Source organism: Panicum virgatum, chromosome 5K (assembly GCF_016808335.1).
Source record: "Panicum virgatum strain AP13 chromosome 5K, P.virgatum_v5, whole genome shotgun sequence".
Lineage (NCBI taxonomy): Eukaryota > Viridiplantae > Streptophyta > Magnoliopsida > Poales > Poaceae > Panicum > Panicum virgatum.
The window spans coordinates 59,941,798-59,953,881 of NC_053140.1; the positions used below are offsets into that span (position 1 = coordinate 59,941,798).

The 12,084-nt window shown below is 50.9% G+C and overlaps 1 protein-coding gene across 1 annotated transcript; it reads left to right on the top strand.

The window, feature by feature from the left end:
* The first annotated feature begins 6,193 nt into the window (after window positions 1-6,193).
* LOC120709144 (auxin response factor 4-like) lies at window positions 6,194-11,428 on the top strand. The gene is made up of 15 exons (XM_039994681.1): window positions 6,194-6,509; window positions 6,646-6,752; window positions 6,837-6,932; window positions 7,059-7,115; window positions 7,212-7,370; window positions 7,485-7,569; window positions 7,807-7,897; window positions 7,974-8,138; window positions 8,278-8,397; window positions 8,524-8,596; window positions 8,672-8,840; window positions 8,931-9,856; window positions 10,247-10,437; window positions 10,521-10,693; window positions 11,013-11,428. Exons 1-14 carry the CDS (start codon window positions 6,452-6,454, stop codon window positions 10,654-10,656), a joined length of 2,433 nt encoding a protein of 810 aa, XP_039850615.1. The 5' UTR covers window positions 6,194-6,451; the 3' UTR covers window positions 10,657-10,693; window positions 11,013-11,428.
* The last annotated feature ends 656 nt before the right edge of the window (window positions 11,429-12,084 follow it).

Below are 12,084 nucleotides of genomic sequence, written 5' to 3' on the forward strand. Positions count from 1 at the left end.
TTTTTTTTTGGAAACAAAGCCACGAACTTACTAGGTGAATCGACTTTGTTGTGTTAGATAACATTAGCAACATTTTGTGCTAAAGCAATGCTTGGAGTACCATGCTTGGTTCGTACAAATACAATGCCTGGCATCAACGATTTATTTTTTTTAAAAAAAACACTCAACCGGAAGGGGTCGCCGTTTTTTATTAGAAAGAAGCAACTACGTCTTATCGGTCCAGTAACTCCCCTAACTCTAATTTCTCTGGTCAATGAGGGAGATTTTTTAACCTAAACTTGAAATTCGTTACCACTGATAGTCGAACTTAAGATCTGAGGGGTACTATCAGAGCTAACTTGGTTTTGGCAAATGGACTGTTATTATTATGTACTGTCCGAAAATGGAGCAGTCGAATTTCAAAAAGGGAAAACAGGAGATGTGAAAGAGCGGAGAGATGGTGGCGGGCAATGGGCCTGGCTAGGCAGGAGGCATGAGGGCCCAAGCAGGAAAGGACGGCGTGCCCGGGAAGAGTAGGCTACAGCAGGCCCGTGACTTGCCCTCTCGCTTTGCCGTGGGTTTATCAGACTACGGCCTGTACGGCCCACAGAGACGCATCCCCGGCGAGAGAGAGGGGCTCCTCCCCGTCCGTCCGATCCGCAGCTGGACGGCTCAGATCGTCATCACCCCTCACTATTCATTGTGGTTTATCTTTAGTGCACACAAGTCGAGAAAGAAATTTTACATGGAATACTAAATAAATTTTATTTGTAAAATCTTTTCAGAGATGGATATAATTTTTGATGACGAATCTAATAACAGTAATTAATCGATGATTGGCTATAGTGATGTTACAGTAACCATTCTCTAGTCACGTGGTCAACGATCTCATTAGATTCTTCAGAGTTCTTAGCACATGTGTTTTGGAATTGGTTTTATAAATTAATTTTATTTAACATTGTAATTAGTAGTCAAAGTTTTCTAGTACTCTAAAACCAAACAGGACTCTCACACAGTGTGAGAGAGAGAGCACGGGCATCATCATCGGATGCGCCAGGCCGAGCCTGCTGGTCGCCGCCCGAGGTGAGTGCCTGCCTGTGCCTGATGAAACTTTGACAGAGAGAGAAGAGAGAGGAGAGAGAGGCTTAGCCACGTGTGTACTCGGGACCACTCGTGGGCCCTCCCGCAGTGGTGGGGTGGGCCGTCCGCTTGTTCTCCCACTCCCTGACGCGGGGCGTGGTTACTGCTTACAGGTGGGTGGGCCGGCCTCGTCGCCGATCACGATCAGATTGCAGCAGATCAGATCTGATCAGATCACATCGGGTGTACGCGTACGTATTCGCCGCCATTACTACGGCGACAGCGATCCGGCGTACGTACCTGTACCCGGCCACCGTGGTGTATACGTGTATACATACTCGGAGTATGCTCGGGGTGCGGTCGTCCGCCCGGCCCGGCGACGCGCGCGGTGTACGAAGAGAGAGAGAGAGCACATCAGCGTCACTCGCAGGGTCTCGATCGGCCTGCCTGCGCGCGCACGACGCGTCGTCGTCACCTGTAGCTGTAGGGTGCCTGTAGCAGCAAGCGGAGGAGGGTAGAGGAGGAGGGGGCCGGCACGGGCACGGGCACGGGCGCGGGCAGGCGTGCGACACGGCGCCACGACCTGTCGGCGTCTGTCTCTCCGCCACCGCCCTCCTTGCCCCCCGCTCTGTGCTCTCCTCTCTCTCTCCGGAGATCTTTACTCTGTTCGCTGGCTGGAGCGGGAGCCGGTGACGGAAGTGGTGCGAGAAAAAAATAGATTTTGGAGCTAGCTAGTAGCTGAAGTGGTATGAGAAGAAAATATTATTGGACTGGAACTGGAGTTCGGGCCACACGATGCTCGTATCGCATCAAGATCTTCCTACTGTTATTTCTACAGCTTTCTTTTTGTTGCTGACTTGTTTCAGACACGCCCGGATTCCAGAAATGGGATTCCCTTGCCCGAGTTTTTGTTTGGTCCGATCTGTGCTTACTGTTTCAGACACGCGTGTGAACTTCTTGCTTTGGGGAAATGGTTTCCGTAATGCTATGACTATGCTTGCTTCTTAGGAGTAGCAGGTGGCGTTTTTTTTTTTTTTGAAGAGGAGGTGACTTTTGTTCCTCTGACTGGAGACGGGAAACACACGGGGGACAGCGACCACCAGCATGCGCGTGCTTTGAATGTTCCTCGCCCTTGCTGTGCGTTTGCGTGTGCATTTCGGAGACCCGGCTCTCTCACTGGCCGGCGCCAGAGGCACCAGCTGTGCTGCGAAGTGTGAACAGCCAGGTACTCTACTGTGTGGCCTGTAGCTCCCACGAACGAAGGCCATCTCAGTTGGATTCAACTCAGCCAGTGTTCCTCACGGTCACACGTAGGACTAGGAGTATACGCTGATTCCTTGGCTGAATCGAATTTGACGGTGGCATTTTCACGTTGCTTTCAGTTAAGCATACTAGGTTACTGCTTCCCGCCTCGTAGGAGTAGCCTTTTTCCTCGAAATGACTAGGCAACCTAGACTTCGTTTGGACTTCTGCTCAGACACGGGGGAAATATCTGGTTCAGATATTTCCCCCCCTCAAAATTGCTGTGTGTTCAGTTCAGATGCACCGACGTGCTCCCAGCTAGTTTCTTCAAAGAATGTTAACCCTAGTTAGTCATGGACGCATCTCAACCCAAAACCAGGGGGGGCCAACGGCCAAGAAAGAGAAGGAAGCGGTCAACCGGAGAAGAGGTGTGGAAAAACCGATGCGCGGCCGATGGCAAGGGCGCTCCTCGACAGAGATGCCATGGGCATCGAGACGAGGCCTAGCAAACTACAAGCACTCCCACCCACGACCACTCGCTAGGATCCACCGGCAGAGACAAGAGCAGTCGCCGTTCCCGGCTGCCCATCCCCAAAGGCCCAAACCCCTCCGTTTCCCAAAGAAAAAAAAAACAATTCCCCCGTGCGGAGCAGAGGAATTATTAGCTAATCGGGTCAAAGCTAATCGCCACCAAACTCCATTGCCCATGCTAATTTCTTCCTTGTTTTTTCCTCCGGAATAAATGTGGATCTCGCCGGATTGCAGTTCTTGTTTTTTCTTCTTCGGAATGAAAGAAAACATGCCTGCTCTACAGGGGATTATAGTTTGTCGGGGCGTATCCATTATCATTTTGTCAGCATCGGTTTCAGCTAATTGATACTGAATTACGAGTAGTTAATTGGGTGAGGGCTAACCAATGGATACTGCCGGCACTGGATCTAGCAGCGTGTGGTCGACGAGTCCAATGGGACTTCCAAGCACCGTGGTGGTGCGGGAGGTTAACATGACTGGCAGGGGTTAACTTGAGGCACCGTACAAAATACGGAGACGGTCCATCCAATGGCCGGGCTACATGTGTAGTATAGTAGTACAAAACGTGCCCGCGTCCCTGTCCGACGTGGCCCTGTCGGCTGAGCTGGACGGACAGCCCAAGCCATGACTCTCCTGTAGCTTCACCGCTGGCGGCGACGACGAAAGAAAGAAAGAGAGAAAGATGCCGAGGAAGATGTGAACTCGGTCCTGGGCGTGTGCTAGCTGCTGGATCCGATTTTCTTGTGCCGTGCCGGCAACACCGCAACAGGACCGGGAGAGGGAGAGGAAGGAGGTGGTCAAAGTAGGCTCGGAAACAAAAAGTAAAAGGTCGGGCAGGGGCAGCGATGGGTACGGTACACTAATCAACGGACCGGGCGGATTGGATCAATTAATTATTTAATTAGTATTGATCCGTCTGGATGGATTCCTTGGATGCAGCAGTGCAGGAGCAGTTCTGGTGCCTGTGGTGGTAGGCTGGGCGGCAGGTTAGTTAGGTCTTCACGTCGGGGGGCGATGATGATAAACTAAACAATTGCTGGAGGACCAAGCAGTGGTAATTATCGTCGCTAATGACCCGGTAATGATGACGGCGACGAGGCTGGCCGCGCTGCGAGGCCGCGGGAGACAGCGCGGGCGGCCTCCTCCTACCTAGGATCATCGCCGCGGCGTCCATGTGCGCGCCCGCGGAGCACGTCAAGCGGGGGCGGGGCGCCAGCCGGAGGCCGCGCAGCCACGGGATTAGTTTAACCCCCGCGATTAGGAGGCGGGATTAGCCGGTGGGGATTAGATTATTCGGGGGATCGGGAGGGGGTGGTGGTGCTGGAGATGCCGAGGCGATGCTGCCGCTGCTGCTGTCACTGTTGCCTTTGCGATTAGTTTATTGGAGCCCCCCGGCGACGGGAACAGGAGCGCGCCCCCGCGTGCCGTCCGATGCGCGACACTGCCGCGCCTGCCCCCGGCGCCCCGCCCGTCGCCGAGCCCAACCCCGCCACTTTCTGTTCCTTTCGCACCGCAATTATTGGCCCCTCTCCCCTTTCTTCCTCCCTCTCTCTCTCTCTCCCGTCGTGACGGACATCCAAATCCCCCATCGCACTAATTAAACAAACCCTGCCGATGAGGTTGCTAGTAGTATTGTTAATCTCTCTCTCTCTCTCTGGCCTCTCGCCTCTGCGCTGTTGCGCTGGTGATGGAGCGCTCGCACGCGAGCTGAGCTGAGCTGCCTTTTCCTTTGTTTGCCCTCTCCACTTCATTATGCGCTAATAATATTCAGAACCGGAAAGAAATAAAGAAAAAAAGCGCTGGCCACATATCATTGTCGCCATTGCTCTCAGATAGAGTAATTTGCAGGCATAAAGCTGGGCATGGTTATCTCCTCTAAGCTCCGTGGCCCACCGGCTTAGATTAAGGGAACAGTACCATCAGCAAGTGGAGCACGAGCAAGGTGTCCTCGTTAATGCCCCCCCATTTATGCCCTCTTTTTCGCCCAGGGAAAAATAATTAAAGAAATCTGCGCGTACGTGTAGGACTTTGGCCAGGCGGCCAGGGTCGGTCGTCGTCTAATGATTTCCGTTTAGGGCCTCGCCCTGCCTTGCCTTTTATGGGCCGCGATAAAATAGCCTTGACCTTGCTTAACACTTCCATGTCAAGCTGTGCTTTGCTTCGCCGGAAATCCAACCCCCTCTTGCTTTCTTCTTCTTCTTATTATTATTATTTTCTTGGTACCCGCATCCATCGCCCGGCCGGAATTCCACCCCAGCCCCAGGGTGTGGAAAAGAAAACCACGGCTGAGCTAGCCTAACCTATCATGGAGTAGTCCATTCGCGAGATGAAAAAAAACGCGGCGAAAGGGAGCGCCACTGGTCGCAAAAATAGAACGGCCCAAGGCGCGTCGAGTCTTCCCTGTCCATTTCCGCCACCGGAAAAAATCTCGTGTTTTTCTATAAAAAGAGCGATATTAATGTGGACTAATAACTGGGGGAGCGACGTGTCGTTCGGACTTTGGACTAGCAGCGCGTTAATTCTCGATAAGCGAATTCTACAATGCCCCCCCGTCGCTTTAGGATTCTGCTGCCTCCACGACTAAAGTTTTTTTTTAAAAACATTACTCATAGTATGTGACGAGTAAGAAAGACAACCCAATTTCATGGCCGTTCGCTTTTACCGTGCCGTTAATTTCACATCAAGCTTCCTCGCGCGTTGAGTGCGACCTATTATTTCATTGAAGACCACAGCGCAGGAGTAACGTTTAGCAGCAGTAACGTTTAACGAGACCCGCCTTCAAGCTAGTACGAGCCGCGAGTAGTGGACCTGAAAAGCCACCACACCACACAGGAATGAATGCCCAGCGCTTCACGTCCGTCGTGGCGAATTTTAACCTCGGCCATTTTTCACATTCTATTAATAATTACTTGTCGGAAAAGAAAAGAAAAAGAATCGAGCAAAAACAGCAGAGCAGGGCGGTGCAGCGCAGCACAGACTACAGAGTAGGTGTCCATTGTCCAATGAATTGCCCGACGCCCTGTGGCTGTGGTGTGGTGCGCGGCAGCGGCCGTCCTCGTCAGTGCTCTGCTGACTGCTGCTGCACAGCACGGCACCCACCACCCCGCTCCAATCCAACCCATCGCTGCTGCAGGCCGGTCAGACCAGACAGCCGCGCACACGCAAGCACAGACCCGGGCCCACCTGCCGAACCCGGCCGGCCCGGGCGGGCCGAACCGGTGGTCCCCGCCGCCCGGGCCGCCGGGGGGCAGAGAACGGGAAGGGCGTGAGGCAGCCAGCCGACGCGGTCGGGTCACCACTCACCACCGGCTCTCGGCTTTCTTTTTGTCCGAACGCCACCTCTCGCGCCTTGCACTGCTGCCTCTCTCTCCTCCGCTTGTTTGTTCCTATCTCTCTCTAGGATTGAGAGCGGCCTCGTGGGTGTGTCTCTCTCTACTCCCTACAAAGAGACCACACCAAATCCCCTACCCCATCTCCTTCCTCCCCCACAAAAACATTTCTCCCCCTTCGGCTGTTGCCGCCGCTGCCTCTCCCCCTTTCCGCCTGCCTTCACCCCCTTCCCCCCTCCCTCCTTCTAGGGTTTCCCCCGCCGCCGCCGCCGCCGCCCGATCCGAGGCAGATGCCGCCCGCAGCCATGGCGCCGCCGCCGCCGCCGCCCCAGGCACCGTCCAACTCAGGTACGCGCGGCCCTTCCACGGCCAGATCCGGTCAGCTTCGGCGGGCAGCTGGGTTTCTCTCCTCTCTCTTCCGCTCGTCGTCTCAGGCCGGGCTCCTCGTGCTCTTGTGCTGATGGGTAGCTGTGTTCGCTGGCAGGGGATCCGCTCTACCCGGAGCTCTGGCGCGCCTGTGCCGGCCCGCTCGTCACCGTCCCGCGCCCCGGTGACCTCGTCTTCTATTTCCCGCAGGGCCACATCGAGCAGGTACTCGCTGCTGCTTCAACCCCTTTCTCTGCTCGCGCTGGTGCTGGTTTGCTCTGTTCTGGGCGCTGATTTGGGGACTTTCAGGTGGAGGCCTCCATGAACCAGGTCGCCGGAAACCAGATGCGCATCTACGATCTGCCCTCCAAGCTGCTCTGCCGAGTGCTCAACGTCGAGCTCAAGGTTCCTCCTCTTCCCGCTGCGTTTTCCCCTCAATTTTGCCGCCAATTATGTCCCTTGCGCGCGTCTCTTTTCTATGCGGGGAGCAATTTCGGTCGGGGTGCTCACATGCTCGCCCAATTTTGACAGGCGGAGACGGAGACCGACGAGGTCTACGCGCAGATCATGCTCATGCCAGAGCCTGAGGTAGTCTACTGACTCAGGCGGTCTATTTCGGGCGTGTATTTGGGGATTTTTTTCTGTTCGACCAGATGCTTAATTGCGCGCGGTTTGCTCGTGCAGCAAAACGAGGTGGCGGCTGAGAAGTCGAGTTCTGGGGCTGCCGCCACGCCGAGGCCAGCCGTCAGGTCCTTCTGCAAGACTCTCACCGCGTCCGACACCAGCACACACGGTGGCTTCTCTGTGCTGCGCCGCCACGCTGACGAGTGTCTCCCTCCCCTGGTGTGTGTTCTCCCCCCTGTGGATTTTCTACTAATAATAGAACTAGAGATGCTTGTATTACTGCTTTAAGATTTCGCAAATTTGGTGATCTTGTCATCTTTGTTTGGTCGGCAGGATATGACCCAATCACCTCCGACACAAGAGCTTGTGGCAAAGGATCTGCATGGCATGGAGTGGCGCTTCCGGCACATCTTTCGTGGTAATTTAGGCTCCTCGCCTTACAGTAACTCATTCCATCTTTGTCGCTAGTCGTCAATGCAGGGTTGGTTCGATCTGTTGGACCTTTACTTGTAATTGTCTTGTGTGATGTCTACCTGTTCAGTAATTGTAGTTTAGCACATTCAAATTTCCACTAGTATGATACAATGCATCTGTCAACTGAAAACCTTGTTTATATACTTGATGTTGATCATTGATTACTTCGCACAATTTTCAGGGCAACCTAGGAGGCATCTCCTCCAGAGTGGCTGGAGTGTGTTTGTTAGTTCTAAAAGGCTTGTTGCTGGGGACGCCTTCATCTTCCTCAGGTCTGTTGTTTCCTGCCCATCCAGCATGATAGCAATTCTCCAATCCAGTGCTAACTTTCTGTTGTGCCCTCTGCAGAGGAGAAAATGGTGAACTTCGAGTTGGTGTTAGGCGGGCTATGAGGCAGTTGTCTAACGTACCTTCTTCAGTCATATCTAGCCAAAGCATGCACCTCGGAGTCCTTGCAACTGCATGGCATGCCATCAACACTAAATCCATGTTCACTGTGTACTACAAACCTAGGTATGCTGAGATGTCTGCGACAAACTGATTACATTTCTGAGGCAAATATACTGATTTATCTTGCATGAAATTGCGACCTGCAATTTGTTCTAACTAAAGATAGTGAACACTGTGTCTGATCTCTAAATGTCAATGTTAGGACAAGTCCCTCAGAGTTCATCATACCATATGATCAGTATATGGAGTCATTGAAGAACAATTATTCTATTGGGATGAGATTCAGGATGCGGTTTGAAGGGGAAGAGGCACCAGAGCAGAGGTAATTGCCTTGTTGGCCTTCTGTACTTAAGTAGTTTCTTGTCATCTGGTTTCCACATTGTCCATGGTTGTTATTTGCAGTTATTCAAAGTAACTATTTGTGATATATCATTATCTTGTCTTGTAGGTTTACTGGTACTATAGTTGGGTGTGAAAATCTTGACCCGTTATGGCCTGATTCCAGTTGGAGATACTTGAAGGTAACTTCTTGTTTAATTTTTACTATCGCCATTGTGATCTTAACTCTTGTGCTTATGGAGGATTGATTTTTTTAGGTGCGTTGGGATGAGCCTTCAACTATCCCACGTCCTGATAGGGTCTCTCCGTGGAAGATAGAGCCTGCTTCATCACCTCCTGTTAATCCCCTTCCACTTTCTTCTAGAGTAAAGAGACCTAGACAAGCTCCTCCGCCTTCACCAGAATCATCAGTTCTTACAAAAGAAGGCAAGTTTAAGATCATTTCAGTATCAAGAGTAAGGGTGATGAAAAATATAACTGTGCTAATGATTTTTAAATCGACTGTGCAATTTGCAGGTGCAAGTAAGATTGATATCAGTTCTGCTCAAACACAACATCAAAACTCGGTCTTGCAAGGTCAAGAGCAGATGACCTTGAGGAACAACATGACTGAGAGTACCGACTCTGATGCCACTGTTCAGAAGCCTATGATGTGGTCACCATCACCCAATGGGAAAACCCACACTAGTTTTCAGCAGAGACCCTCTATGGATAATTGGATGCCAATGGGAAGGCGTGAAACTGACTTCAAGGACACCCGTTCTGCCTTCAAGGATGCCCGTACCTCCTCTCAATTATTTGGAGATACACAGGGGTTCTTTATGCCAACTTTTGATGAGAATCATCACCGTCTTTCTTTCAACAATCAGTTTCAAGACCAAGGCTCAGCTCATCGCTTTTCGGACCCATACTTCTATATGCCTCAACAACCTTCTCTAACTGTTGACTCAAGCACAAGGACGCAGAGTGCAAGCAACGAGTTGCGTTTCTGGAGCGAACAGAATACGGTTTATGGTAATTCAAATGATCAACAGAAGGGTTTCACATTTGCACAAAACCCATCAAGTTGGTTAAATCAGCCATTCCCCCAGGTGGAACAGCCACGAGTGGTCCGACCTCATGCAACAGTTGCTCCATTTGATCTAGAGAAGACAAGAGAAGGCAGTGGGTTTAAGATTTTCGGGTTTAAAGTTGATGCTGCCAGTGCATCTCCTATTCAATTGACCTCTCCAATGTCTACAATGCGGGAGCATGTGGTACAAACTCAACCACCAGCATCAGTGAATGAATTGCAACCTGTGCAAACTGAGTGCTTACCTGAGGGGTCTGTAAGCACAGCTGGAACAGCAACGGAGAATGAGAAAAGCATTCAGCAAGCTCCACAAAGTTCAAAAGATATTCAGAGCAAGTCCCAGGGTGCTTCAACAAGGAGTTGTACAAAGGTATGGTCTTTTTACCTGTTCATGGCCATGTACTTGTCTGTACTGATGTTATTCACTCCTTGCAAATGATTTGGAATGCACTATCAGTTACTGGCCCATTCTGTTATTGATTCAATGGTTATGTCGTATCTTTAGTGTTGCTGATTGTTATTGTTTGGGGGAAAAGAGTTTAAACTTGATATGCTTGATGATAGATCCTTTCCTGTGCGCATGGATTTATATTATTGTTCATTTATGTTTTCATGATCAAATAATGGATTATGGTCCCATGTAGAATGCCTTGTTTTTACTGCCATGGTTTTACAGATTATAATATTGCATAATTGTGGCAAATGCATTTTTCTGGAGGTCTGCCCTCTTCAATTTACACTCGCTTTCAATTGTCTCCAGGTTCATAAGCAAGGAGTTGCACTTGGCAGATCTGTGGACCTCTCTAAGTTCGGTGACTATGATGAGCTCAAAGCAGAACTAGACAAAATGTTTGAATTTGAGGGTGAATTGGTATCTGCTAACAAGAATTGGCAGATTGTTTATACTGACAATGAGGGTGATATGATGCTTGTGGGAGATGACCCGTGGGAGTAAGTCTTTGTCTTAGTGCTTGCTTGGTAGGCATACGAGCTTATGTTCCAATATTGATATGGTTCGTTGTTTTATTGAACAGAGAATTCTGCAGCATAGTGCGCAAGATCTACATTTACACAAAAGAGGAGGTCCAGAAGATGAACTCGAAATCATCTGCCCCGAGAAAGGAAGAACCTCTAGCATCTGGTGAAGTATGTGCGGCCACAAATGAGTAGGACTTGTCTACCTGGGGCAAGCAGTTTAGATAACTAGGTAAGTCCACCAAGTTGGTCTTTAAATGCGGTCTGATTTGTGGCAGATGGTTTTTAAATAATTAAAGAAACATCTTCTATATGAAAAGAAAGATGGCATGTTATTGTTAGCAAAGCCAATTTTTTTAGGGATGATAGATTTATAATATCTATGAGTGCATTGTTATATTCATGTGTAGTAACCGGAGCTCTTCACCCGGTGCCTTACAGCGACTTGATTCTTGATTCTGAATACTTGGTCACCTGATACGTTATGTTTTGCCATGATAAGCAGCACAGAAAAGGACTCGTCTCTCAGTTGCTGCTTTTGTCGTGTGCAGGTCGTGTGAAGGAAGCTGACGAAGCTGACGATGCATGAAAGAGGATCTCTGCATTGTGCCGGGTCCCTGCCCAAGTAACACCTCAAACCTTTTGCGTGTCTGTTGCAACCCATACCATCCGTTTGGGTTTAGTAGGGAGTGTAGACCTGTCTTCTCCGCGGTTTGCTCTTGGCAGAATGTTTAAGCGCCAAGGTTATTATTATCGTTATTTGCTGATTTTCTCTCCCCCTTTGGCTGTAAATATTTATCGACCCAGTCCAGTAGTAGCAAGCGGTAGCAAGTACCCTGTATTAACCAGTTATTTGCGGCTTTTAATCCCTGTAAGCTAGCTCTGTAGCGTGAGATAAATGGCAAACAGTGGTATATGTATGTCTGATCTTCTCACTGAATGTATTATAAGAGTTATAGAGGACCTCCCCTCCCCTTGCTGCTGTTGCTGCTCATCAGATGCTCGGTGTATAAATCCATGTCGTTTGTGATGCCGACGGCAACCTAAAGCCACATCCTCCATTGTAACGTGGCATGCATGATTGGGGAATGGGGAGTGCCGGAGGGGGAGGCAGTTGTCCGGCGGGGCCCGTGGCCTCCCTGATCTCCTTGCCTGGTGATGCAATGCAATTGTGCAGAGCAAGGCAAGTCGAGGTAGGACTCTTCGAGTTGTGGACACGAATCCTTGTCTGCTTTTGGTGTGTTTTGGTAATGGAAGAAACCACGGAAGTGTTTGTGGCGCCAAGCCTTTCAAGGGGAAAGGGAGCCGGACCAACCAACCAACAAAGGTGTGGTCGACGCGGATCCTGCCTGCCTCCGTGCCTCCCTCTCCCTCCGTGCGTGCGCCCTTGCCTCACTCGGTCCCTGTCCCTCTCCCCGCGGAAAAACAGCGAGCGGGGCGAGCAGGTCCCTCGTCAACCCACTTGGCGCCGCTAGTTGTATCTTGTTTGACCCGTCCTCGTATTCGCGATACCAGTGGCGCGAGCGCTGGCTCGGACTCGGAGGATGCGTGCGTGCACCGGCGCCGGCTCGGCCGGTCAACATGGCTCCGCGCCGATCCGGCCCCGGAACGGCGAGGAGTCGC

Excerpts from the sequence above, each read along its gene's own strand:
- LOC120709144 (XM_039994681.1), top strand. The coding sequence starts at position 6,452 with ATGCCGCCCGCAGCCATGGCGCCGCCGCCGCCGCCGCCCCAGGCACCG. Across the intron at positions 7,116-7,211 it reads TGCTCATGCCAGAGCCTGAG|CAAAACGAGGTGGCGGCTGA; the intron begins GTAGTCTACTGA and ends TTGCTCGTGCAG. Across the intron at positions 8,597-8,671 it reads CCAGTTGGAGATACTTGAAG|GTGCGTTGGGATGAGCCTTC; the intron begins GTAACTTCTTGT and ends TGATTTTTTTAG.